A 26,623-nucleotide genomic window follows, 5' to 3' on the forward strand; every position below is an offset into this window, starting at 1 on the left:
GACACAGTGGACACACCTGGCCTCCGAACCTCCAAGTGGGCGAATCCCACAGGGAGCCTCCCTTTCCCTGTGCTTGGGAGCTGGATACCCCCGATGCCGCCTTCTCTGGGAAGCTGCTCATCAAAAATCTCCTGCATTTTAATCTTTTCCTCCCCCACTAGAACATCGCTAGCGATCAAATTTAAGCACGATTGAATCGATTCCTTAAAAAGCCCAAAACATCACAAGGGACCCATCCCTGGGCACAGGTGCTCATTAAGGCCACCTGCCATTCCCCGAGCTGGGACTCGCCCCGCTTGCTCTCAGTTCCACTTGTTGACCTCCCTCCTGCCTCCACTCAAATTATCTGAAGCTCTGGCCCTGTTGCTACCAGGAAACTGCCCACTAGGTCACCCGCAACTTCCATTTCAAAGCCACTAGCCTGTCTTGCTCTGACCTGGCCCCATCACCAGCAGCTGCTGCTAAGACACTCTCTTCCAACTCTCACACTGGCTTCCGCCTCTACCTCCCTCCTAGCCCTGTGGGCTCTTCCTCCATCTGCTGGGACGTACTGGGACTCGCCAGGGCTCCACCCTCACACCTCCAGCTGATCCTCCACTCTAATGTCCCAACATGCACCTGTCCACATCCAACCTTCTCTCAATGAGCTGTGATTCCATTTAACAGGAGACACCCTGCAGACTCTGGAATCATAACTCATTGATAGAAGGTTGGATGTGGGGGAAAAAAAAAGCTACCTATTCCCAAATCGCATCCCCTGGCCACCGTCCACCCCAGCTCCAGGCGCCTCTACTTAGCTCCCACCAGGACTTTATATACATCTGTACGCCACCTATGCAGTACTCACGCCTCGACAGGTCCACACCTCGCCTCTCTTTCCCAGTCTGCTCATCAGCTTCTGAGGTCACACCACACCCAGCCTCTCAAACCAGAAAGCTGGAGGCCACCCCCGACTCCCAATGGCTGGAAGTCAGGGAGTCCGCTCCCTCCCGGGCACCTTGCTGCCACCTCGGTGTGGACTCCCCGGTGTGCACAGATCAAGGAAGCAGCCTCTAGGGCCTCTCTCTGCCTGCAAGCACCTGCTTTTCACCCCGAGAACACCAGAGAGGTTCTTGGAAACAAACTGACCATGAGAAGGTGGCACTCCTTCATTTCATAAGCCCTGGGAGACTCCTGCTGCCTGGAGGCCAAACCCCAAACATTTTAGGAACAAACTGTCTCCCTCCAAATCCTCACACACAACTACGCTGGCAGCCAACGGGCCCAGCAGGTCCATGAACTTGCCACAAGAACACTTCGCTGCTCCTGTCACCTGAGCACCCCTCCCCTCTCACCTGACGAGCGCTTCACTTTCTCTTGGGAAGGCTTCCCCCTGCTTTCCCCTCACCCCCAGAGAGCCTTGACGGGGGCTGGTGAGGCCCTGGGCTCCACCTCCCACTATACTTAGGACCCCGAGGGCCAAGATCTCTGTCTCTGGATACGGGCCAAGACACCAACTCCGAATCCGTACACTTGTCCTAGTTCCTGGCTCCAACAAAGGCCTGGTAAACACAAGATGGGTAGATGGATAGATGGATAGCAAGGAAGGAGGATGGGAGGATGGGAGGGAGGAGAGATGGAAATAAAGGGGAGAGGACAGGAGAGACAGGAGGGAGGAAGGAATGTTGGTTAAGTAGATGACGAAGCCAATAGCTATAAGAACAAACACAGGGCTGGGCGCGGTGGCTCACGCCTGTAATCCCAGCACATTGGGGGGCCGAAGCAGGCAGATCATGAAGTCAGGAGATCGAGACCATCCTGGCTAACATGGTGAAATCCCACCTCTACTAAAACTACAAAAAAATTAGCCGGGCGTGGTGGCACACGCCTGTAGTCCCAGCTACTCGGGAGGGTGAGGCAGGAGAATCGCTTGAACCCGGGAGGCGGAGGTTGCAGTGAGCCGAGATTGCACCACTGTACTCCAGCCTGGGTGAGAGTGTGAGACTCTGTCTCAAAAAAAAAACAAAAACAACAAAAAAAGAAAACAAACAAACATAGAAGATAATAAATTTGGCATGACAGCGTGGAAAAAAGGTTCTCAGTGATTTACAGGCCACTGTGGTCTGATGAGTGACGACTCATGGATCCAACTGTTCTCCGTCACCCAGTCCTGGCCGCTCCCACTCTCTACTCATCAGCCAGAGTGGCCTTTCTAAAACCTATACCCGGTCCTGTCCTCTTACACCCCAGTTACAGCCCTCCCGCCTCTCATCTGCCCGCTCCCTGCTCGGCCTTCTAGTCAATCAGCTACCAAGCCCCATCCTAACAGGCCTTGCTGTCTCCAGGCAACTAAAGCTTTCCACATCAATCATTCCCCGAAACCTACTCTTACTATCAGTTCAGATGTCACCTCCTCTGAGAAGCCTTCAGCTATGGTAGGAATGTCTGTGCTTCCCCCACCTATTCCCACACTCCCAGCCAAACTCATATGTTGAAACCTAACCCCCAGCTGGGCACGGTGGCTCACGCCTGTAATCCCAGTACTTTGGGAGGCCGAGGCAGGTAGATCACCTGAGGTCAGAAGTTCAAGACCAGACTGGCTAACATGGTGAAACCCCGTCTCAACTAAAAAAATATAAAAATTAGCCAGGCGTGGTGGTACATGCCTGTAATCCCAGCTACTCGGGAGGCTGAGGCAGGAGAATCACTTGAACCCGGGAGGCAGAGGTTGCAGTCAGCTGAGATTGCACCACCGCACTCCAGCCTGGGCGACAGAGCGACACTCTGTCTCAAAAAATAAAAACAAAATAATAAATAAAATTTAAAAAAAAGAAACCTAACCCCCAAGGTGATTGTATTACGAGGTGAGGCAGTTGTGGGAGCAGATTAGTCACCTTATAGAAGAGGCCTGAGAAAGACCTCTCACGTCTTCCTCCACGTGAGGACACAGTAAGAAGATGCCACCTATGAACCAGGAAGCAGGTCCTCAGGCATCAAATCTGCAGGTGCCTTGATCTTGGACTTCCTGGCCTCCAGAACTGTGAGCTATACATTTCTGTTGTTTATCAGCTGCTCATTGTATGATATTTTGTTACAGGAGCCAGAAGAGACGAAGACATCTTCCTAAGGCCAGAGCCTCAACTGGGTGCCTTTCCTCAAAGCTCCCTTAGGTCTCTGCCTCAAGGGTATCTTACAAGGGAACACATTATTTTGGAAACATCAGTATGTTGATCTGGCTCCCTCCAATACTAACAAGTCCTCAAGGACAGGCACCGTGTCTTACTTGCCTTGCTCTCTGAATCCCTGCGTAACGCAGAGCCCAAGGCAGACACTCAATAGCACTGGCTGAGTAAAAGAATGGATGAGTAAACGAGTGACTCCACTGCTGGTGAGTATGAATGAGATGCTTATTACTAAGGCTCAGAGCCAGGCTCAAGCCAGGCTATGTGGACAGATTCTAAATAAAGCTGTTTCCCCTCCTAATCCGAAGTACATCTTTTTTTTACCCTGGGCCTCTATGATCTGTGAATTTCTACCTACTAATTATTCTTTTGCTCAAGGGCACCCGCTGTTTGTCAGCTTCATGCTGGGAAAATCCAGAACAGTATGCCACAGAATTAAATTTTTAATTAAGATCAGTTTCTCTTTCCCGAGAAAGAAAATGCTCCAAAACCAAACATCCTTTGGTCTGTGCCTTCTCTGCATAGCAACGTTCCTGCCTTCTTCCGCCTAACAAGATGGGCAAAGATTAAGCTCTCCCCCAAGTTCTCCCTTAGGGGAACAAAGGCAATCAATCTTGGAGTGGAGTGGGAAGGGGTTTGGTTTGGCTGGAACAGCCATCTCACAGACCACCTCATAGTCACACATGATGGCATTATTTTAATTTGAAATGCTGGTGGAAATTAACAGTTGATGGTGAAAGGAAAATAAAATAAGGAGTCGAAATGCCCTTTCAAGTGTGTCACCACCCGTGAAGCTGTCGGAGCGGCTGCTGGAAGTAAACCAAGACGGAGGGAATCAATCCAGAGCGAGCCAGAGAGCTATGTGAGGAGGAATGAGGTGTCTTGAAAATCACAGAACTACGTACTTAAGGCAGGAAGAGGTTGCCACTGTCAACCCTGCATCGTCTGTGCAGGGACATGAAGTGTGTCGGAGCCCATACTCGCCGCTTCATATCACCAGGCCAAAGGGAATGCAGTGTCTTTCTAAACTGATTTCTCCAGTGCCCTACACTAACCCTGAGGTTTGCTGAAAAGGAAATCAAGGCTTTTAGTAAAAATTCCAGTTGGAGTTCAATGAAAACACACAAATAGGATGTGAGGAGCTGGGGACTGAAGTCCCCTACACAGGCAAGATGTCCAGGGCCTATGTGCCTTCCCCTCTGAAAGAAGCAGCAAGCCTTTGCTGTTGGGCACACATCTGCAGCCAGCAGCGGTTGGCTCCTGTGCAGCACCAAAAGCAACTGGTCATGGACGATCTGACCACAGCACAACTTCAGAAAACATAAGGCCGGGTGCAGTGGCTCAGGCCCGTCATCCCAGCACTTTGGGAGGCTAAGGAAGGTGGATGACGAGGTCAGGAGTTTGAGCATAGCCTGGCCAACATGGTAAAATCTCATCTACTAAAAATACAAAAATTAGCCAGATGTGGTGGCGAGTGCCTGTCATCCCAGCTACTCGGGAGGCTGAGGCACGAGAATCACTTGAACCCAGGAGGCAGGTTGCAGTGAGCTGAGATGGCGCCACTGCACTCCAGCCTGGGTGACAGAGTGAGATCCCGTCACAAAAAAAAGAAAGAAAGAAAAGAAAACATAAGGCATGGTACTACCACTCTTGAGAAGAAAGCGAACATTGAATTTTTTTCCTCTGACAGATTTCAAAAGATTTATTGCAAAATGTTACATAAAGGGCCTATTGGAGGCTTGCCATGACATCATGTCACTGCTGCATTTGTGAAGCAGGGGCTGGGTTCCTGAGATGCTGACCTAAAGTGCCACCTGTCCTGGGGAGGGGGGCTGCACTAGGAGGGAAACAATTACAGCCCTACAGGCACTTGGAGGCTGCCTAGGGAACAAAGCAGCGCTTTCTTCAGACCCTGAGCACTCCTCAGCCCACAAGGGATCTGCTGGGGGTGCCGATGAGGACCAGTGCCCGCTGATGCCAAATAGGAAGACCTGGGCTAGAGCAGAGCTGGTGGGCCTGCCAGGATCTCGTCCATCCACACTCGGACCAGGGACAGGACCGTTCTGAGAACTGTGAAACCAACAGCATTGAAGTCCACGGTGTCAGCAAATTGAAGCAAGCCTTAAGACAGTCCGTTTCAGAATGAGGAGCCCACGCTGCCTCAAACGCAACTGTCTCCTCCAGCTCTGGGCAGATATTCCAGAAAATCACAAGCTTTTGGTGGTAAGCATCCTCGATTATGGGCTGGTATGATCACGTGGGCCCTCTCTGAACCTGTAACACCTTGAACTGCCAAGTCAGGTGGTTCGATACTTGACAATCAGTTAGTCTGTAATGCTGGCACTAGGGTGGCCGCTGGCCCTGTGTGGCTATTTCAATTTAAATGAACTAGAATCAAACTTAAAATGCAGCTCCTTGATGGCACTGACTGGCCACATTTCAATCACTCAATAGCCACGTGGTGCCAGCCGTGACCGCACTGGGCACTGCAGACACAGGAGGTTTTTATCGTCGAGAAAGTTCTATCAGGCAGTGCGGTGGTGGAAGCACCAACTCCAGGTTCAAACCTCAGCTCCACCACTTACTTGCTGTGGCTCCTTGGGCAAGTTCTTCATATTTCTGAGCCTCGGTTTCCTCGTCTGTGAAATGGGGATAACCGTACCTATCCCTTCCCATGGGGCAGTTGTCAGGATTAAGTAATTTTGTAAAGCACTTAGAACATGACCCCCACAGAGCCAGGGCTGTATCGACACCATCGCCGCCAGTAAAGCACTGTGACTACTGTTCTGTGCCCATCACAGCACCTGAGTGGCAGCGGCTGTCTTAACAGGAAGTAACTGAAACTGGGGGATTGTTCTGAAAATCTCCTGGTAACAACATTGCCAAGCCTGTGCCATTCATTCAACGCGTATTTCCTGGACGGCTTCAACAGGCTTAAGATACCCTGCCAGTGCCGCAGTGACAAAGCACACAAAAGACAGAAAGAGGCGGCTCTTTCCAGGCCAGTCTTGCGGAACCCCAGGCTTCTGAGACAGCACTGGGACTGAGAGACGCTTTGTCTCCCTCGGGCAAGTGCTGCAGAGAGAGCCCAGAGACCTTCGGGGAGGAATGGGGTGGGGGGCAGACACCGGGAAGGAGAAGGGCCCAGCCAATGACACCTCGCGGTTGCGGTGGGGATGGGTGTGTCAGACACCAATGTGAGAGAGGGCACAGCGACCACAGGGCCTTCCCATCTCAGGGCACCTCCCACTCATTGTACTTCATCTCCTAAGTTTAAAAACAAATACTTTCCCTGGTGACAAAAGTCTCTACAAAGACCTAGAAGTTCTTTGTGGCTCTATCTCCTCATCTCAGACATGAGGGACCGAAGGATACTGTCTCCTGGCCCTTGTCCTGTCCTCCAAGCATGCAAAGAGGTTGGGGTCAATGGGGAGGAGTCCACGGGCCACAGGGGATCTGGTGCTATCAATAGGAATGCAGAGGACAGACACACTAGGCAGGCCCATGCCGGAGTCTGCAGAACAGCAAGGGCTCATCTGCTTTCCTTTCATTGTCAATTTAGAAAATACATACACACACATACAGAAATTAGACATATATACATACATACATATAAACATACACACAGAAATTAGACATATATACACACACATACATACACACACAGATACATAAACATACACACAATGCCACATATTTCACAACAAAGAACCTGGTTGTTTCAAAGTTAGACTTGCCCCTTCCTTCCATCCTACGGTGGGTGGTTACTAGAGGGGAGCAGCTGGAAAGGGTGGCTGCAATGGACCACTTTTTACATATGCCAATTTGAAGCTCTAGATAATTTCACCGAAAGGGTAAAGTTCATAATAAAAGACAAAAATTTTAATTTTATGCCAATACTTGGTCATAGGGTAAATAGTCACATTTCAAAAATGATGGATACCAAAGCTTGGCGACTCATTGCAGAAGCCTTCCATGACATCCTGCAAAGGACAAATCAACCCATGGGGGTGTGTGTGTGTGGACACACACACACACACACCCACCCACGAGACGTGAGACAGAGGATGATGATGGCCTCTGCCCTGCACATGAGACGCCACTCTGGCCGAGTGGCAGTCATGGCTGTCGTAGCTGTCCCAGGGGCACTCAGGGACTTGGACTCTAGTCCCAAGCTATCAACTATACCTGGCCCTTCCCAGGAACACACCCAGAGTCACACTCCCACTCTGGGCCCCAGGCGATGACCAGTTGCCTGGGAATGCAGGCTTCGGTGTGCACAGAGCCCCTCCCTTCCCACTGGTGAGGAATGACAACTGCCAGGGCCAGAAGGAGCCACTCACCACTTTGAGCTCTGGGACAGATCGACTCAGCGTCCATTCCTGGCTGTTCACAAAAGCATCTGAAAAAGACGAGGACGCAAAGTCAGACATCATAACTCACGGAAAGGCCAAGTCAAAATGCCTCCAATGGGCCACTTTCACATCCGAAGGTCACTGAAGACGGTGCAGACAAGCCTCCCTGTGCCACTCCCACCCCAGAAAGATCAGTTTGTCCCAGTTCACGACACTCAGCTAGATGCCAGTGGGGTGTTCCAGGTCCAAGTCTGTGGTCGGTAACACACGCTCTGTCCAATGACTTCGAAAGTTACTGAAAATCTTAACTTTCCATTTTTCTCCTGCTCAAGCCACAGCCCTTCCTACAGTGGAGCGTGTATCTTCAGACCCTCCCGACTGTGCCTGTTCACAAGTGTGGAGATATTTAAGGACACACCTAGCTTTCCAGGGAGTGATTCTGTCATAGCCAGTGGGTTCACATTTGGTCTTTTGCTTGTCTACTATAATAGTCATTTTTCTGAAATCCCACACACACAGCAAAAAGTATGACGACTGAATTTGAAGATTTGAACGCTCACAATGTAAGTTAACACTTTAGTGTTTATAAGTAACAGGTTACAGCTCAGAAGAAAGATCTGGTGCTAGAGTTTTGATCCTCACAAGGATATTAAACACTGAAGACCCAGCCAGGATGGTTTAGACTATGTCAGAAAGAGGGAGGGCTCCTAAGCTCCATGGGGTGGTCTACAGAGCCCAGCCCTGTGCAGGGGCACTTTCCCCCGCCTCCCCTGACTGGCTGTGCACAGTGCACCCACCTGATACAGATGACCCAAACGACCATGGCTTTAGCTGCAACCCAGTTTTCCACACCCGCCACATGCCATTTCTTATCATAAATGAGACCTCATGATAGTAGTCATGATTTGTCCTGCTGATCACATGGCAGCTCGGTCAACACATGCCGAGTGGGCTGGACCAGAGGGAGGAGGTGCATCCCACTGATAGAAAAGTAGCTCTTTCCACATGGGATTCACTTCCGATATATTGTCCTCCAATGCTGAAACTTACTCTACATTATGTCTAAGAAGTGACGTGACTCATAAGATGCCTAAAAGTTAAGAAAAACCATCACCTTCAAATAGTTGTGTGATATGAGGACCGCATGGATGCGGGGCTGGAAGCCAAGGGCCTGACCACACCAAGGGTGTGACACAGGAGGGCAAAACTGGCATCTGAAGGAGGCCAGGCACACCCTGGGGAGCACAACCCACCAGGTCACATGATGGGGACCACGTCCCACCAGGTCACACGCTGGGGAGCACGTCACACGCTGGGGAGCACGTCCCACCAGGTCACACGTTGGGGAGCATGTCCCACCAGGTCACACACTGGGGAGGGAGCACATCCCACCATGTCACACGCTGGGGAACGCGTCCCACCAGGTCACACGCTGGGGAGCACGTCCCACCAGGTCACACGCCAGGGGAGCACAACCCACCATGTCACAGAGTGGGGGGCACATCTGCCCAGTGTATTCTGGGTGGGGGGGGGGGTCATGGGGGGGGCAACTGTGCAGCAAACCAGATGCTACGGGCCCTGCAACGACAGTGTCAAAGGTCTCCCGATGCCGAGTGAGACATCCCGTCAGAGGAACATTCCCTGCTCCAGGAAAGGATAGCTGGGTAGATCGGGAGGAGATCTGAGTGATCTCTAGAGGGCAGAGACTTTCGGGGCACAACATGCCTGTCCAGCTGGCAGAGCAGGCCGACAGAGGCCCATCTGCAGGAGCTCAGGAGGACGGCCCAAGAGCCCTGAGGAAGAAGATGCCTGGGAGGTGGACTTCTCCCTGCACTGCCTGCAAAGACTTCCAGTCACTGCCCCTCTACTCTCCTCCCACTGACATGGACACAATGGGAGTTAAATATCGGGGGTACAAATTGTGGTTTTGCATAATTGTGCACCCAAACACCACCCCAACATGCTGCAGACAAACATTACCCGTGGACAGATGATGCGAGGAATGCACCAGCATGGGCCTTACACCCAGCAGGCGCTCAGTCAGTGGTAACTAATTGTGTCTTAATACCATCAGTGAACAGCATTACCAATGAAGTTGCAAAACACTTCTTTCTGTTATCGACTACTCTCGCAGAAAAACGGGAATGTGGCCTTAGAGGATCTGAAAGGTGACCCCAACGGTCCAGGGAAAACTGAAAGGTCAATGATGACTCCAAAATGCAGGCACCAATAGTGTTCTCAGAACGTCACTCTGTTGCCGCACTGTAACAAACCACACCCTGGTTAAGTAACTGCGGACACAGCCAAAACATGGAATAGTAAAACCAGTAACTGAAGTTCAACATACTGTAGTGGAGATTCCCCAAGTCCCCAGGCTACTATCAAGTGATGACAGCCAGATGCGATACAGGGATGGAGAGGATCCTCACAAATGCATTTCTAAAAAGTGTATCGGGGGTGAGGGGTGCAAAATATGCATATGCTTGGCCGGGCACGGTGGCTCACGCCTGTAATCCGCACTTTGGAAGGGCAAGGCGGGCGGATCACGAGGTCAGGAGATTGAGACCATCCTGGCTAAAACAGTGAAACCCCATCTCTACTAAAAAATACAAAAAAAAAATTAGCCGGGCGTGGTGGCGGGTGCCTGTAGTCCCAGTTACTTGGGAGGCTGAGGCAGGAGAACGGCATGAATCCGGGAGATGGAGCTTGCAGTGAGCCGAGACCGCGCCACTGCACTCCAGCCTGGGCGACACAGACAGACTCCGTCTCATAAAAAAAAAAAAGAAAAAAAATGCATATGCTTGTCAAGGCTGACACTATTTCTGGTAAAATTTCGAACTTAACAGGTGTTGATTTAGGGTTAGGAACTAGATGGCTGAAGTCAGGGTGATGAGATGATTTTCCTTTCACTGTTACCTTCTGGCACCTTTTAAGTTTTATTCCATTTGGCACATAAGAAATTTATGAAGTTTTAAAAATGAACTTTAAGAGTAAAACAAAGAGGGTAAACTGTGAATTAAAATGAGCTCTATTCATCAATGCGCTGCTGATTTTTCAACACATACCACCATAAGATTAACTTTCTAACAATAAATATAAAATATTCATTATAAATTAAGCAGTGCTCCATTAAACAAAGATGCATAATTACATAAACACTGGAACAATGTGAGGCATCTTTTTAATTGCAAATACATCCTCACTTGAATGAAACATATTTGTGTTTGTGGCAACAAGAGTAATAAAATAAATGCTTGACTCAATTGGCCAAAACTCCTCATCTCCCATTAAAAAATATTTATTTTAAAAACTTTCATCACCTCCGTTACTGCCCAGTCAAAATGGAATGCTGCCTCATATAAAGCTAAATGAAAATTAACAAAAGATTCGCGAAAGCCATACATAGCAAAATAGTCCTTCCTCCTACTCCACTACGGGGACCTATCTGTGGGCTGGACATTGTGCTGGCATGGAATTGTTCATCACTCAGTAGGTGGGGTCGAGGAAGGGTGGGGCAGGCCAGCTGTCCTGCCTCCTTCCAAGGTGCAGGAACACTGGAAGGATACATATGCTTCAGGGAAACACAGCTGGGCATGTGCACATGAGTGTGTAGATGCACATCCGGACATGTGCACACCTGTGCTCCTGGACCAGCCAGAATCCAGTGTCACAGAGGATGCAGCTCGTTCTCAGAAGTGTCTGGGCCAGGCTCGGTGGCTCACGCCTGTAATCTCAACATTTTAGGAGGCCGAGGCGGGCAGATCACCTGAGGTCAGGAGTTCAAGACCAGCCTGGCCAACGTGGCGGAACCTCGTCTCTACTAAAAATACAAAAATTAGCCAAGGGTGGTGGCACATGATTGTAATCCCAGCTGCTCTGGAGGCTGAGGCAGGAGAACTGCTTGAACCTGGGAGGCAGAGGTTGCAGCGAGCCAAGATCCCACCATTGCACTCCAGCCTGGGCGACAGAGTGAGACTTGGTCTCAAAAACAAAAAACGCATCTTGTGAGTGTTTTACAATCGAGGTTGGTGACAGTAATGATCCTTCGCAAGAGCTAGCCAGGTGCCGGGCTCACTGACCACTGCAGCCCTTCAGGGTGGGTTCTCCCTGCTGCTGCCCCTGGACACGGTGGGACACTTGGGAAAGTCCCCCTTGACCCCTTGGCAATGCCAGATTCTAAATCCCTCCCTCATTACCTGCTGTGTTGCTCAGAGCCTGCTTGCCCTAGACTCACCTGGGACACTTAGCAAAGACGGTAACAGGTGAGCATCAGCCGGGACTCTGGAAATCAGAGCCTTCAAATTGGCATTTCTTTTTTGAGACGGAGTCTTGCTCTGTCGCCAGGCTGGAGTGCAGAGGCGCGATCTTGGCTCACTGCAACCTCCGCCTCCCGAGTTCAAGAGATTCTCCTGCCTCAGCCTCTTGAGTAGCTGGGACTACAGGCGCCCGCCACACACCTGGGTAATTTTTGTATTTTTAGTAGAGACGGGGTTTCACCATGTTAGCCAGGATGGTCTCGATCTCCTGACCTCGTGATCTGCTCGCCTCGGCCTCCCAAAGTGCTGGGAATACAGGCATGAGCCACCACGCCCGGCCTCAAATCAGCATTTCTAACAAGCTCCCTGCAGAGCTTTGTCCACACTTTATTACTCTCCATCTTCAATTTTTCAAAATTTGCTAAGCAGATGTTACAAGTGTAAAACTCCAAGAGCGGGAATTTCTGAGAAATGTGAAAACAGCACAGGTTGCCACGGGCAGAAAGTGCTGCAGTTACTGAGGCTAAACTCCTACCCCATAATGCAGCCCTCAGAGATGAGCCCTGCTTCTCCCACCTGGCCCTGCCCATCCCAGTGTCCATGGGAGACCAAGAGGACGCAGAGGGAAATGGGTATGAGGGGTCAGGGAGCCGGAGCCATGGGTCTGACAGTGACCTCGGTTAACTTTCTGGTCTCTCAATTTCCTCGCCATAAAATAGAAGCATTTCTGGCTGGGCGCGGGGTGGCTCATGCCTGTAATCCCAGTACTTGGAGGCCAAGGGGCATGGATCACCTGAGATCAGGAGTTCAAGACTAGCCTGCAGGCGGATCACCTGAGGTCAGGAGTTTGAGACTAGCCTCATCAACATGGCAAAACTCCGTCTCTACTAAAAATACAAAAATTAGCCGGGCATGGTGGCAGGCGCTTGTAATCCCAGCTACTTGGAGGCTAAGGCAGGAGAATCGCTTGAACCCAGGAGGCGGAGGTTGTGGTGAGCCGAGATTGCACCACTGCACTCCAGCCTGGGGGATAGAGCGAGAGAGGGAAGCCTGCACTCCAGCCTGGGGGATGGGCAGGGGAGGAGAGGGGAGAAGAGGGGAGCAATTCTCTCCTAAGGCTTCTGTAAGGTTCCAAGGAGATGCTGCCAAGGAGGTGGCAGGATGCCTGGAAAAGGGCCCAACTATCCACAGAGGAAGCCCTCCTATGACCTTTGGAGGTAGCATTAAAGAGCAGGGATTGATGTCCCGTTGCCCAGGTGCCACAGCCGGGGGAGGATGCTCCTGCTCAGAGACAGGCACACATGCTACCTGAACTCACTGCTGCGCTGGAGGCACAAGTGAGCCTGGAGCAACACATGGCCTGCCAAGTCCTGATGAAGCAACCACACCAGTGATGGAAAACCCTGGCTCAGGCCGGGCATGGTGACTCACGCCTGTAATCCCAGCACTTTGTGAGGCTGAGGAAGGCGGATCACTTGAGGTCAGGAATTTGAGACCAGCCTGGCCAAAATGGTGAAACCCGGTCTCCACTAAAAATATAAAAACTAGCCAAGTGAGGTGGTGTGCGCCTGTAATCCCAGCTACTCAGGAGGGTGAGGCAGGAGAATTGCTTAAACCCGGGAGGTGGAGGTGGCAGTGAGCTGAGATTGCGCCACTGCACTCCAGCCTGAGTGACAGAGCCAGACTCGGTCAAAAAAAAAACAAAAAAAAAAACAAAAAAAACCCCCAAAAAACAAAAACAACCACCAAGAAAACTGGCTTACAGTGACCATTAACTCTACATTGAGTACAACAAACTAGAAGGCATTACTGGAGTTAGTTTTCATCCCAGGTCAATTTATATTACATCAAACCACATAAAACTGCCAGGTCAATCTGACCACAGCCAGGAGGAGACATTCCTGCTTGGAGACAGGCACACGTGCTACCTGTACTTGCTGCTGCGCTGGAGGCACAAATATGGTCAAATATGGTTGAATAGTGGCAATTTCATAGTGGGGTTCAACCTACGGCACATAAACGTGCATGAAAAAAGTCATCCATGTGATATGACTACCAACATATACCAAAAATTCTAGAATGGGAAGTAATCCTAGAAATGCCTCCAGTTGGCCTATCTTAGCTTTCTACCTCAGCAAACAACAGCCATCAAGGGAACAGGGCCCAAGGACTATGCTCAAGGAAGAGAACTTTCAGAGGATTCTGGACCTGAGATGAGGAAGCCCCACCTTCCCAGGCTGCAGGAGCCCGGCTGCAAGGACCAGGGAAGGCAGCTCCTGTCCAGAGGTGCCTCCTCTGCGTCCTTCCTTGGAATTTCAGAGCCTTCTGCTAAAGGCTCCCCCACATTCTTCATTAGACAAGGGAGCCAGGACCTCATCTTCATTAAGACAGCCATCGTCTGGCAGATGGGCTCATTCCCCAGCAGAGCTATGGACTCTAATTTTCTCCTCCAAATTATCAACTAGAAGCACAGCGTGCAGCCAATATTAGAATGACTTGATGGCCTTCCGTGTCACGTTCACCCCCAGCCCCCAATTCTGTTTGGCTCCAGGAACCACAAATATGCATTCCAGACAAAACTCGTGAAATTATACACAATGGTAAAAAAAAGGAACCTGAAATTGCAGGTGAGATTTTAAAAACAACATATTATCTCAGAGATTGGGACATTTCTTTGAAAACCTTAAATGTCACAAGGATTTTAACTATTATTTTTAGCACAGAAAAGGGGAGGAACATTTATTTTTAGTTTAAAGCAGCCGCAAAGCCCCCAAATATAAAACAAAACAATGGAAGGAAGAAGGCACATCCACAGAGAGGAGAGGGGCATGGGAGGAAGCTGTGGCTGCTGCAGCCAGTCAGTTCTGTGCCGAGGAAGGAAGTGGAGTCTTTAACAGAATAAAGAAATCCATTTCAACGCAGCCGGAAAAGAGCCCGCTGCAAACTGGATCAGACATAATCCGCTGATGACTTTCAAATGTAGGACTTAGCAGAAGTTCACCAGCACAGTTTCAATGGTATGATTTAATTTCTTATTTGGAAATCCTTGAATCCCTATAATAAATGAAATAAAACATAAACCCTGGGGATACCAAATTGGTTTCAGGCTTCCCTGGAAGTTCAGCCTCAAAGATCCTTTTCAGCAGCCTCAAAGATCCACAAACAAGACAGTTTCCCACCCTGACATGTCCCGACAGCATCCCCTGCCCTCGCCATTCACCAGGCCCTCTCACTGCAGGGTGACGAACACCTGGCCACCAAGATGCCACCATGCCCACCCCTGCAGGCACATCCACGCCACTGCCTGCAATTCCAAGGCTCTTTCCCCGAGCCCTGAGGCGACTCAGCATCTGTCACAACAATGTCAGCATTTGACTGGGTCCTCTCTCCTCACCTCTATTGCCCAAAGGGCCCCAAGGATTGCAATTGGCACTCTTAGAGGATAGTGATTCCCCCCCATATATATATATAAATATATAAACATATAAATATAATATAAATATATATAATATATATAATTATAAAATAATAAATAAATACATAATATATACATATATGATATATACATCACATATAATATATACATATATTATAAAATAAATGTAAATATATAAATTATCATATATAAATATATACACACACACCCCAACACACACACACACAGAGACAGAGAGGAGAAGACAATGTGCAGTGGCACAATCTTGGCTCACTGCAACCTCTGCCTCCAGGGTTCAAGGGATTCTCCTGCCTCAGTCTCTCAAGTAGCTGGAACTATAGGCATGCGCTACCACGCCTGGCTAATTTTTGTATTTTCAGTAGAGACTGGGTTTCGCCATGTTCCCCAGGCTGGTCTTGAACTCCTGACTTCAAATGATCCGGCTGCCTCAGCCTCCCAAAGTGCTGGGATTACAAGTGTGAGCCACCACATCCAGCCTCATTTTCATTACAGTTTCTTCAAAAGCATTCCTGAGTGCCTCATGATACTCCTGCTCCAGAATCACGGTGTTCCCCAAGAACGCCACTGTCGTGGGTGTGTAAAGCATTGCTTAAAGGATTCATGTCTGAGAGAAGCAAAGCAAAGGGCGTGAGGATTTGAAAGCGAAAACAGCAAGGAAGAAAACTGCGCTTTCCTTCTTAAAATGTGAAAACAGAGGCCCACCTACAGCCTTGAGGGGCGGAGCACAGCTCTCCCGCACCGCTGCGATTATCTTCTGCATTTCCTTCAGAAGAACTGTGTTCCATTAGCTGAGGCTGCTTCGGAATATTTAATGCATAAATAATAACGTCACAGTCCTGAAACCTGTGCCCCAATTCCACCCAGTTTCCATCTCACTGTTATAAACCAAGGTGATAACGAGTTTTGTTGCAAGTATCTTCCTAGGGCAGGTTTCGGGTCCAGTGCAGTACGGCCTTCTGGCCCCAGCCTGTTAACCCACAGGCCGAGTACAAGTTTGTTCACAGACGCAGGGAGGAAGTTCATCCCAAGCCACAGAAACAGGCCGTTCCCCCAACACCGAGGTCCCCAGAAGAACCAGCCTCAGGTTGCCTCCAAAATACATTTTGCGGCCTCCCTGGCACTTCTGGCAAAGCTCCACACCTCATGGCTTCCTTGTTTCACAGGCTCTCACTTCCATCTTTAATTCCTGAACCTGGACAGCTTGGTAGAGAGTGCAGACACCCCCACTGTGAATGCTGGTTCTCCTGGAGCCTGGACTGCTGACGCAGTCAGTGGAGACGGAATGGCCTGCCCATCCTGTGGGTAAAGCACTGTGGCTCTCAAAACCAAAAATGCTCCTGAGTTTGCATCTCTGAGTGATGTTAACCACTTTGGGCATGGAATGCAATTTGGATGTGGTGCTTCACTTTTTGGAGGGCATTTCATGGCTCTAAGAAGTAAATTTTGGCCACAAAATGCTCCAGGGGTTTTACAAAGAGGTAGGGAGTATCCAGGACCCCATTTAACCGGTAAGAATTGAAAGGAGTCACAGAACTCCAGGGGAAAAAAGTACAATTCAACTTCCAGTATATAGTGAGCTCCAATGTTATAAAAAGTCAGCCCCAATTTCCCCTGCTAAAGGGAACAAGCACCTGATCACCATCATCCAAAACTTCTTAGCCTTCTTACAAATACATCAAGCTCTCTGTAGCAAGATAACGCAACCGAAGACACTGCCTGCATCTACAGGAGGTCTCCCCAGGCCCTGGACCCCCATCTCCCTGACCCAGCTCATCCGCTGTTCCCATGCACCAGCAGTAACACCTGACTCCCCCTACCAAAGTAGGGGAAAAGCTGGAGGGGAAGGGAGGGGGCATGTAGGGATGTCCTGCCCAACCAGTTCTTTCCTTCCTGCCTTCCTGTCCCTCCTGTGCCAGCCTAGGTTGGGGGTGGGGTGGGGGAGTGTCTGATACCCGTGGTGGTCCAGGCCACCATCTCCTGCCTACACCACCTACCAGCCATGGGGACGGGCTCCCTGTGCTCCTCTCCTCTCTAATCTCCAGACACTTGCCTTCAGGAGCTTGCTAAAAACCCACCCCGGGGTTTTCACACGCTGACTACGTATTCAATTTATTGTTGAGCCTCTGAGTAACTGAGCTTCTATCTAAAGTGGGAAGAGCAATAACAATTTAAAAATTGTGATAGGTGTGATGAACAATTATGCAACCATCAAGCTGCTACAATAACAAGAACCTGAGAAAATGACTGTAGGAACACACTGAGCGCCACCACCAGAACGCCAGCTGTCACACTAGGGAGACACGGCCTCCTGCCAGGGGTTCCTGGCACCCCTAAGAAGCAGTAGAACATTGTCACCTTAGACCAAAGCCAGAATCCTACATTTCATATAAGATGTAGAATTTTGAACAGATCTCGAGAATGCTTTAAAACATTTTAACACCTAAAATGAAACCGCCGAGTCCTTGAAAGTGAAAATAAAGGGATATTTTATGAAAAGGTATGAGTCAGAAACTGCAAGAAAACAAAATCAGTAGGTGAAATTCACAGCCATTTTTTTTTTTTTCCCTGAGATGTAAGAGTAGACAGCTATTTGTCTTACTGCAGTTTGGGTGGAGATATATATTAAAACGGGTCCCCAACCACAGGTACATGGACTGGTACTCATTCGTGGCCTGTTGGGAACAGGGCCACACAGCCGGAGGTGAGCAGCATGTGAGCAGGCAAAGCGAAGCTTCATCTGTATTTACAGCTGCTCCCCACAACTCGCACTACCTCCTGAGCCCCGCCTCCTATTATATCAGCGGTGGCATCAGAGTCTCATAGGAGTGCGAGCTCCATTGTGAACCGCACCTGTGAGGGATCTAGGATGTGTGCTCTTTATGAGAATCTAATGCCTAATGATCTGAGCTGGAACAGTTTCATCCCAAACCATCCCACCTCCCCCAACCCCTGGGTCCCTGGAAAAACTGTCTTCCATAAAACCAGTCACTGGTGCCAAAAAAGGTTGGAGACCACTATATTAAAAGATAATTTTGACTGCAGCTTACATGCTGGTAGCATGCAAGAGCCACTGTATTTGCTGAAGTTAAGACAAGTTGATAGACACGAGAACATTTTCCCTGGTAAAAATAGAGAACATAGGAGACAAGATATTTACAATTCATATGCTGAGTTTCTGTCAGTCCTGGGCTGGATATAATTGGGCCTGACAGTTTTCATTCCAGAAAGAATTATAAACTCAGTCAGTCATACTGTTTAATTCATGGTGAAATTAATGTTTATAATAAGGGATGGCTCAATAATAGACACAAATAAATCCAGAAGATTACTACAGAAAGAGCAAGCAGAATTAACTCACTCCTTACTGTTGCTGAATATTCGCCACAACAGCAGACTAAGAAATTGGTTGGGGGAGGGTCCGTGGGGCAAGGTGAAGGGAGCACAGTCTGTGAAGCCAAGGGGCACCCCTCCCAGGCACAGGGGTGACAGGCACAGAGAGTCCACTAGGTATCGGTCCCCACTGCCATGTCACTCACAGAGAAGCACTGCTTCATCGGGGATTGCAGGGGGAAGTGGGGGCACTGGGCACTAATGTGGCTAAACTACTTCTAACAACCTCACATGAAGACGAACAACATGTACATCCAACACAGCTAACAAGCAAACCAGCACCTCCCCAACCCGATGCGGCAATGCTGGTTCAAATCCACGCTCTGCATGGAACACCTGGGCAGCTTTTCTGTGAGTCAGTTAGCCTCTTGGGGCCTTAATTTCTTCATCTGTGAAATGGGAGGGCTGCATCTGGTTCTTCCAGCTCTCACCTCCTAGAACCTATTCTTAGTAAGAACACCCTTTCCATGCAGACCTAAAGCTGGCTGGTGCCTGGGGCTGTCCCAGCTTCTCTCAGGTTAATGGTCTGGCACTGACCAAAGGGGAAGGTTCAGCTAAAATAACGCGACTTAATGGCAAATCGAACCAAACAAAAGTTAGGATATTTCTTTTTTTTTTGAGATGCAGTCTCCAGGCTCTGTCGCCAGGCTGGAGTGCAGTGGTGCCATCTCGGTTCACTGCAACCTCTGACTCCCTGGTTCAAGTGATTCTCCAGCCTCAGCCTCCCGAGTAGCCAGGATTACAGGTGTGCGCCACCACACCCAGCTAATTTCTGTATTTCTAGTAGAGATGGGCTTTCACCATGTTGGCCGGGATGGTCTCGTATAAGGTGGGGACGAGGCTCGTTCTGAGAGGCAGCATGGATAATTTTTCCCCCACAAATAAGTCTGCAGCACATGCATGGGAAATGCACAGTGATATCATGGTGCCACTACTAATTTTGTGGTTGTGTTACATGATTAAAACAAATCTGCGCGTCAGGTTGTAATGCCCAGCAAATCTAATCAGCCTCCTGGGAGAAGGTCTGTTGAGCCAGCTGACCCACACAGACCATCTCTCATTCCTGTGAGCTTCGTCTGTGGCCTCACATCCAAGATGCCACGATCCAGGCTGGAAAGCGTGGAAGCTGGGGCACCCGACCCGCCCTTCACACTGAAATGTCCACTGTGCACCCTTGGACCTCACACGACTCTTGGTTCCCCTGTCACTGATGCTCAGGGTAAGGGTCATAAGCCATGGTTTAAAAATTGGTAAACAGGCCAGCGGCCGTGGCTAATGCCTATAATCCCAGCACTTTGGGAGGCCGAGGCAAGTGGATCACCCGAGGTCAGGAGTTCAAGACCAGCCTGACCAACACGGAGCAACCTTGTCTGTACTAGAAGTACAAAAATTAGCTGGGCCTGGGGGTGCATGCCTGTAATCCTAGCTACTTTGGAGGCTGAGGCAGGAGAATCGCTTGAAATCGAGAGGCGGAGGTTGCAGTGAGCTGAGATCACGCCACTGCACTCCAGCCTGGGCAACAGAGTGAAACTCCATCTCAAAAAAAATGGTAAACAAAACAATCATGCAGGTTCCCTCTGGGCAATAACCATCCTGGTGCCCCTCTGTCGACAACCCCATGCAAGTGTCTCCTCGGCCCTCCTCTGTTCTCTGCACAGACCTTCCACTGGTGCACTGAAGGGAATAAAACTTGAAGACTACACATCACAGAGGGGTTGGTTATTCAGCATCTCCCGCGACAATGCTGTCTGGCGTCCAGAAAAGAAGCCACCTCCTTGTGAAGGACAGTGACCCCTCTCAGCTCCCTGGGCTTGGAGCTCAGATGCTCCTGCAAATACGCATGGTTTCTTTGTGCCCCTGCTGACTTACCTCTTACCTCTTTCACCCAGCAAAGTGCCCCCACTGTGCCCAGCCCTCTGCCTGACCAGCTCAGATGTGGAAGAGACACTGCTCTGCCAATATGTACGCTTAGAGGCGGACCCGGGCCCCACCAAATACTCTGTCCGGAACAAAAGCTGTCTGTTCTCAAAAAAAGTTCCATGACAGATCAAGTGTAATATACTGAGCACAAAAACTGGGCTACAGATAGTCTGTAACCTGACCCCATGTCTGTTCAACATGTCACTGACTGAGAGACAGCATATAAACACCCGTGAAGGAAGCTGTCTTCAAGAATATCCAATCGTTCTTACAACAGCAGCTATCTCTGAGGGACGCGGGTAGGGGATTGACTTTTTCTCTTTACCAATTTCAATTCTGTTGTAAGTCTTTAAGATGAGCATCTACTATTTCCGTCAGATAGGGCAATAAAGGTGCTCTCACGGAGAGAAGTAGTTCCTTTCTACACCTCTAAGAGCTATTACGGCGTGAGCTGACTCATCCACATCCACGTGGTAATCAAGCTGAAACCCTGAAACCTGCAAAGGTCAGCCTCGATGCTTAAAACGCTGGCAAGCATAATTAAGGAGGAAACATGAGGAAAAGGTCCTTGTTATTTCCCAGCTTCTCATTCTTCACACCATGAATGTCAAACATTCTTAACTAGTTATGAGGTTATACAGTCTATTTAATAGTAAAACAGCAGACACAAGATTTTTTAAATACTTACATTCCCCAACTGTGGAGCTCTGCTCAGCACCTCCCACCCACCCTGGGCATCCTTGTTGCCGCCTTTGGGTTAAACCAGGTGAAATTGCGAAGAAGCCGGAGCCCGCCATGCATCCTGGTGCTTACACAACCTCTCTTCATTTCATCTCCAAGTCTGAGATGCGTTTGCTTCCTAATCATCCATAACTCCTCAGGAGAAGAGAAGAGCACCCCACATATACAAGGTGGGCTGTGCAGTGACAGCAAGACTTGCCCCGAAAGGTGCCCAGGAGATGCCTGAGCAAGACGAGGGGGAACAAGTGTCCTTGGGAAGGTAGCAGCTTCCTGTTTTTGTTTTTGTTTTTTTCTCCCTGAGGCGGAGTCTCACTCTGTCGCAGAGGCTGGAGTGCAGTGGCGCGACCTCGGCTCACTGCAACCTCTGCCTCACAGGTTAAAGCAATTCTCTTGCCTCAGCATCCTGAGTAGCTGGGATTACAGGGGCCTGCCACCATGCCCAGATAATTTTTTTATTTTTTATTTTTTATTTTTTTGAGACACAGACACACTCTATCGCCCAGGCTGGAGTGCAGTGGTACGATTTCAGCTCACTGCAAGCTCCACCTCCTGGCTTCACGCCATTCTCCTGCCTCAGCCTCTCAAGTAGCTGGGAATACAGGCACCCACCACCACGCCCAGCTAATTTTTTGTATTTTTAGTAGAGACGGGGTTTCACTATGTTAGCCAGGCTGGTCTCGATCTCCTGACTTCGTGATCTGCCCACCTCGGCCTCCCAAAGTGCTGGGATTACAGGCATGAGCCACCGGGCCCGGCCAAATTTTTGTATTTTTAGTAGAGATGGGGTTTCACCATGTTGGGCAGGCTGGTCTTGAACTCCTGACCTCAGGTGATCCACCCACCTCAGCCTCCCAAAGTGCTAGGATTACAGGTGTGAGCCACCACATCTGGCCAGCTTCCTGATCTTATTACTCATGCTTTGCATCACTAGACTTCAAGATAAATGGACAGTTAACTATGCAGCTTCCAGAATCACATGGTAGTTTCTGTTACTTTTTATAAAATGTTCCTGGTATGCTTTGCAGCATTAACAGACATTGAAACAGCCACGTTTTTCAAACAGGAACGTCATTAACCCCCAAGTAAGGGCTGAGGATCAACTCACAGGACCCACACTTATGCCAGAGGAAATCAAGTTTATTTCTGATTTTTTCAGTGGGAATAAAAGCTAATTCAAATCCATTCTCAGTTAACTCTTATCTAATTTCTACATCCTCCCATGGGAATAGCAAGTATCACTACTTCTAATGTTTTGTGGGGCTTTTTGGAGATTAGGTCTCGCTATGTTGCCCAGGCTGCACTCGAACTCCTCAGCTCGTGATCCTCCCACCACAGCTTCCTGAGTACCTAGGACTACGGCCATGAGCCACCACGCCTGGCTTAACGCTGTTTTAATGAGAGTTTTCTGCAATGCTGTCGCATGACTGTGGTGGGCCCCAGACTGTCCCTCTGTTCAGGGGTAAAGCCTTCAGTACCTGGCTGCCGGGAGTGCAGGTGACTATCACTCTAGGCTGGGTCCCCATGCCAGAGACTGCACTTGGGCAGAGAAGCGAGTGATGTGGCCCAAGGATATGACCCCTGGAGGGCAGAACATGTCCAATCATAGACTGGTAACAGGCATAGAGGCCCAGCCCCCGTGCCTAACTGGGGATAGCTTTGAGCGCTACCCCAGCTCCTAAGCCCACAGCGCCACCACCTTCAGGACCCCTGAACCCTTTGCAAAGACTGCACTGCAGCCCCAAAGCCCCCTCCTCTAGGCCTGCCGGCTGAGCAAACCCTCAGGCGGGAGCTCGAGAGGCGCTGCAGGAAACATTCTGCACATGCTCTCCTTCCAGAGCCTCCTTCCTGAGGAGCCGGCCTCTGCATGGCCTTCCCCAGTGGTGACTGCCGCGGCCCACACCAGGAAGGCCCCTAGGCCATCAAGTGGAATCTGACACTCTACAGTCCACACTGGGCCTCAGCCACTGGCCTGCAGGCCACACTCCCTCTCCCATGCACAGTACCTGCCAACTCCACTGACGCCACCGCCCACAGCAACGGATCCTGCTCACTGCCTCCCTCCCTCCCTTGCTATCTCCGGAGCCAGGCAGTGACACACCGAGGGAGATACGCACGCCAAGCACACCCTGACTTCGCCTTCGAGAAGCAGCAGAGCAGGCGACCAGCAAGTCCACCACAAGACCTGTGACTGCGGGCTGTAACAAATGCCACGCAGGACACATGAGGCGGCGGGGAAGGATAAGCAGGGAGGCTGGTGGGGCGCACGTCAGTCAGCGGCTTCTCCGAGGTGCTGGGCCTGGGGGCTGAGGGCCAGCGAGGGGAACCCACTGGCTAGGCACTGAGGTCGAGTCAGAAAAGCATGGCCCAGGAAGGCCAGGGGGGAGGGCACAGGGGCAGCAGAGTATGGTTTGATGCTGGGGCTGGAGTGCAGAGTTTGGGTTTCATTCTAACGGCAGTGGAAGTCACCTGGTAGCTTTTGGGAGTTGGAAGGCAACATGAGTCACATTTTCTAGCTGGTGCCCCTCCTGTTTCCTAAGCCAGATTAGGCTCGATGTGCACCTGGCAGTGCAGGCACAAAGGAGAAAGTGGACGGCCCACTGCTGGAGAAGGCAAGGTACCCACTGGCACCCTGGGGAAGATGGAAGGCAGGGGCCACGTTCTGTTACGGGGGCGAGGCCAGAGGAGCAGGTGCAACGCAGGGGGGCGTATCTACATAGGTGTCACCGCCTAGACATGATGAGACCTGGCCAGGCAGGGGCATCTGCCAGGGAGCCCCCAGCTTTGGCTTACGGATACATAACACATGTACCAAAGCTTCTTAGATGGATATTCAAAGTCAAACTCAATATGCACACTCACGGTCTGAATTTATTTGGTTTACTTGGTTTACATCCTCTTGAGAAAACTTCATGGTCTTTGTTAACTGACTCTGTCTTACCACTAGTAACCAGATAACCAGCAACTTGAGAATGTGCTATTGAGATGCTGTTATTTCTTTGAAACATTTCACAATATGCTGCACGTTTGCTTCTACTGGGAACTCCAATTTTGCATCCTCGCCTTGCCTCTAAGTTACCTCTCCTGGATGTCACTGGCCATCGTCCCCAAGCTCATCCCTATCCAGTACTTTCTCCTAGTGGGTGAATGGGGGGTGGGCAGGATCGCAGGGGTCAACATGACGGAGGTCACACTCAGGACAGGGAAGGAAAGGAAGGGAGGCGTGGTCCCCAGAGCAAGAGGCCCCTCAGTTCCCCAGCTTAGAGCCTTCTGCAGATGTTGCATGAGCCCAAAGCAACATGACTTGTACTGAGTCTGCCGCTGGTGTCCACTGTCCAGCACTTGTCAACATGGGACCTGGCTGTGGTCACATCCACAAATGACCATGGCTATCCGACTGTTTTAGAACCAGTGTTGCTGTGTGGAGGGAGAGGGACTCACGACCAGTCACAGAATCTGACTAAATGTTGGCACATCTCAAATGAGTATCTTTAGAGTCTTCAGCAGATTTTAAAGATGTGTTAAATCTACTTTTGGTTCTTGCAATGGAGACGTGTAACAATTCCTGCCTCCAAAAGTAAGGCACTGGCAACCACTGGCCATTACAAAGGTGTGCCTTTCTAACTTGCCACCAACAGGGTAGCGTCCACTGCCAGAGAGTGGTCTTTCCCTGGATATGACAGTCCTGGGGCCGGGTGCAGAGCCGCACGTGCATGTGCTTGACTGACGGTGGGAAAAGGCATCAGCATCCAGCAGCCCAGAGCCTCTCGGGGCTGGGGTCTCTCAGAAGGGACCAAGGCCTCAGAATCGCATGGGGCAGACTCCTCGCTGGCCCCGCCTCAGCCTAGGGAGCAGAGTCTGGAGGAGGGGGTAGAATCTTGTCTACAACCCCCACCCCAGCACTCTAGGCACACTAATCTGAGTGTTCTAAGATACAGGCTCATAGCCTAATTGAAGAAAACTGGGTGGTGAGCGACTTCCAAGAAGGCTCCTGGCGTATCTAAAATAGCAGCCACGAGTCCCTGCCAAACCCTCAGGCCAGATCCGAAGTATTTATATGGCTGGATTTAGAACTCCGAAAATAAAACCATTGATTTTGACTTCTCGAAACCAATACTATGACTAGACTGGAGAAAAAAATAAATAAATCAAGAAGAAACACAATGACCTTACCCGAAGATACTGTAAAAGCAACAAGAAGTCAATGCACCTGCCCCAAGCAGACAGGTGTCTACCAATAGCTGGAAGCCCGCACCTCTTCCCAAAGAGCTCCTTCAAATACATTCAGGGCCAGGAGCACTGGCTGCCCAGCCCGTCAGAGCTCCTCAAGCAGACGCTCCGCTGTAGATCTCAGCTTTAGCAATATCCATCCTGCCTCGGACTCTGGGTCTGATGTGGCTGCTTAGGTGTCTGAGTTGGCCAGCCTCCTCTACCGGAAGCTAGGAATAAACCATGCTTTCTTCCTTGGTTATCACCTTTATTTTAAACTAGAAGCTGTGTCTCAATGATTCAAATGCATAATATCAAGTGCTCCAATGTGAGCTCTCTGGCTTTGAAACACAATTTAACCTGAAGAGCCAGGCTCCCTCCTGCACCTGCCCCTGGGGGCACGGCCTCCCCAGCCCCAGGAGTCCGCCCCACCTGCTGCTTTCACCTTTAAAGGGTGGGGTGCAGAGGGAGGGTCAGAGTCCCTTTTAGCTCAACATTCCACAGTTAAGACTGTGTACTGAAGTTCTCTTGAGTGGTAAAAGTGAAGCTACTGGATTGGCTCCAAGCAGGTAGGAAGTGAGATCCCTCAGTACCTCAGGTAGGGGGAGAGGGGAACCTGGGGACCCAGTGCCTGGGGAGAAGAGAGTGTCAATACTGCATGAAAACCCACAAGGAGAGACACCCAGGGGCTTAGAACTCCCAGTCACCTTTGCATTTGCTGTGATATCACTTTCATCAAACGCATGCAACAATGCGATCCATTTACCACCCAAAAAAATTAGAGCAGGGAAAATAAACAAAAGCAGTATTTAAAAAAGAAAAAGAAAACCATAAATGACACTATAGGTTCTGAAGTGCGCCATGCGCACAGAAACTCCTGGAAAGGAGGTGTAGGACACCACCCCAGACGCTCTCCTGGCAGCAGCCTCAGCCCTGCTGGCCGAGTCTCTGCAGGCATGAGCTGACACGTCACACAAGTGTGCACGTACACACGTGCAGGACAGTTTACCAACAGCGCAGCTCTATGACTGTCCTGAAAAGTGGAACTCTCAAATGAGTGGAAATGTTGCAGATACTTCATTACACAGATTTGAGGTTAGGGGTGGTCCCTATGGTGACCTGCCAATTTGGAGTCCA

The 26,623-nt window shown here is 50.0% G+C and overlaps 1 protein-coding gene across 9 annotated transcripts in view; it reads right to left on the reverse strand.

Moving 5' to 3' along the window:
* Positions 1-26,623, reverse strand: part of AGAP1 (ArfGAP with GTPase domain, ankyrin repeat and PH domain 1) — a 642,705-nt gene that overhangs the window by 421,673 nt on the left and 194,409 nt on the right. For all 9 annotated transcript variants that reach the window (XM_032753655.2, XM_032753653.2, XM_032753651.2 and 6 more), the window contains exon 2: positions 7,505-7,563. In XM_032753655.2, coding sequence (XP_032609546.1) covers positions 7,505-7,563 — 59 coding nt within the window. The remainder of the gene's footprint in view (positions 1-7,504; positions 7,564-26,623) is intronic.

The sequence above is a fragment of the Hylobates moloch genome, unplaced genomic scaffold, assembly GCF_009828535.3.
Source record: "Hylobates moloch isolate HMO894 unplaced genomic scaffold, HMol_V3 SCAFFOLD_1, whole genome shotgun sequence".
In the NCBI taxonomy this organism is placed as follows: Eukaryota; Metazoa; Chordata; class Mammalia; order Primates; family Hylobatidae; genus Hylobates; species Hylobates moloch.